General features: G+C 36.8%; 1 protein-coding gene across 2 annotated transcripts in view; it reads right to left on the bottom strand.

The window, feature by feature from the left end:
* Positions 1–2,040, bottom strand: part of COL9A1 (collagen, type IX, alpha 1) — a 95,308-nt gene that overhangs the window by 22,409 nt on the left and 70,859 nt on the right. For both annotated transcript variants that reach the window (XM_005875865.2, XM_014547408.1), the window contains one exon: positions 765–797. In XM_005875865.2, coding sequence (XP_005875927.1) covers positions 765–797 — 33 coding nt within the window. The remainder of the gene's footprint in view (positions 1–764; positions 798–2,040) is intronic.

The following is a 2,040-nucleotide window of genomic DNA, read 5'->3' as shown; positions in this document are numbered from 1 at the left end:
CTCTTCCACAAAATACCGACTTCTGCACATGGGCCACGAAGTTTCAATTGCACTGTACGTGCACACCCACACATGGTATTTTGTGGTATTTTGTGGAAGAGCCACACTCAAGGGACCAAAGAGCCGCATGTGGCTCGTGAGCCGCAGTTTGCCGACTACGGCCCTAGTGCATTTCTTTCAAATTACACATCATCCCAGGGTTGCCACTAATCAGTTCTATAATTCTGAATTCATCTAATCTCTAAGGACATCAGCTTAGTTTCTATAAAATGATGAATTAAACAAGATAATCATTTTCCAGCTCTAATAATTCTCTATTACATTTTCTTATGTATTATGCCTCTATCTTACTTCCCCAAATAGAATACACTGGAGATTAAGAAAATTACTGAAATATTTGCCAACAAATTGTACAACTGCCAACAAAACTCAATTATACTCTCATCACCATGAAGCACGAGTCAGTTCTTTAAACATGGCCCATTTGGGGAAGAAATTACCATGTAATATATTCATTGAGCCACTTGTAATAAGAAAAAAAAATCCTTTAGAATAGTTAGTTCAATAGGCAGATCTATTTGCTCTGTTGTTTTGTTCTTTGAATTAATTCACTACTTAACGAATACATTTAGACATTCATTTCCTTGAAGATAAGTCCATTAAGAATTGAATTTACAGAATGATTTCATAAAGCAAAACATGGCATTTTCTTCAGCATTATTGATATTTTTATATTTTATACCATTACTGTTCATTATACTCACAGTTCCCTTTGGGCCAGGTAATCCTATATCTCCCTAAATCAATAAAACAAAATTATATTAGAACAATGTATTCACAAAGATATTATGCTGCTGAAATCTATAGAAAACCGTGAACAGAGATGAACACTGACACCACAGAAAGCCATTAGACTCAAAAGTTGGATTCTACTCCCAGTTTTGCTACTTAACTTTGCAACCGTGTGTGAGCCAGGTAACCTCCCAAACTTGGCTCACTTATCTGTTAAGTAACAGGGTTGAATCAGAGCTATCCAAGGCTCCATCCAGATCTAAAATGCTAGGTGGTGAGAATTAAAATGTTAAAAGATAGTAAACTAGCATTCTGTTATAAAACCTAATAGGCATTTAAACCTGATGACTTTGTTTTTCAAACTCTAACAATATTTTAAAATGTATCCCAAAAGTCTATCAAGCCAGAAATGCATATTTTAGGCAAAAAAAAAAAAAACCCTTAAAAATCATCTCCCACCACCAAGTCTAGATATGAATGCAACTTAAGTTTTAGCACATCAGTTCATCTCCACTACCAAACAGATGATTTAAAACATCCTCTTAGTACATAAAATGAACAATTTTAACAGAAAACTAAAACAGAAACAATTATTTGTGGAACTTGTTTAATAGTTAGGAAGCTTTGCCTAATTCAGATGTTACATTTATACTAACTCTAAATCCTTAAAATCTGAATAAAAACATTACCAGAATTTTTTCCTGCATTAAAAGCTCTCCAAAACTAATTGATGAGGAATCCATCACCCCCACGCCCAAGGACCAAACATTTTAGCTTCCACACTAGATCATGCTAGACATCGTCAAAACTGTAAGGATGAGCCAAGGGATCTAGCTGTCCTGGCAGTAACAATTACTTGTTCTTGTCTTCCTGTGGATTTAGCCGCAGGTGGAGATGGAGGTCACCTCTTTGGAGGGTTTTAGAGTACAGAGAATGCCCATGGTCACACTTGTGAGCCACAGATTTCTAACTATACTAAAACTTTAATCTTGGTTTGTTTGTTTTTTCATGAAAGGCAATATTCACAGACTTTCTATAGTCACATAAGAATCCCGGCCAGCATGGCTCAGCACTTGAGGGTCAACCTAAGAACCAGGAAGTCACGGTTCGATTCCCGGTCAGGGCATGTGCCCAGGTTATGGGCTTGATCCCGAGTTTGGAGCGTGCAGGAGGCAGCCAATCAATTATTCTCTCTCATCATTGATGCTTCTATCTCTCTCCCTCTCCCTTCCATTCTGAAATCAATAA

The sequence above is a fragment of the Myotis brandtii genome, unplaced genomic scaffold, assembly GCF_000412655.1.
Source record: "Myotis brandtii unplaced genomic scaffold, ASM41265v1 scaffold471, whole genome shotgun sequence".
In the NCBI taxonomy this organism is placed as follows: Eukaryota; Metazoa; Chordata; class Mammalia; order Chiroptera; family Vespertilionidae; genus Myotis; species Myotis brandtii.
The sequence above is the reverse complement of the archived record's forward strand: the minus strand, read 5'-3'. Positions and strand labels throughout refer to the sequence as shown.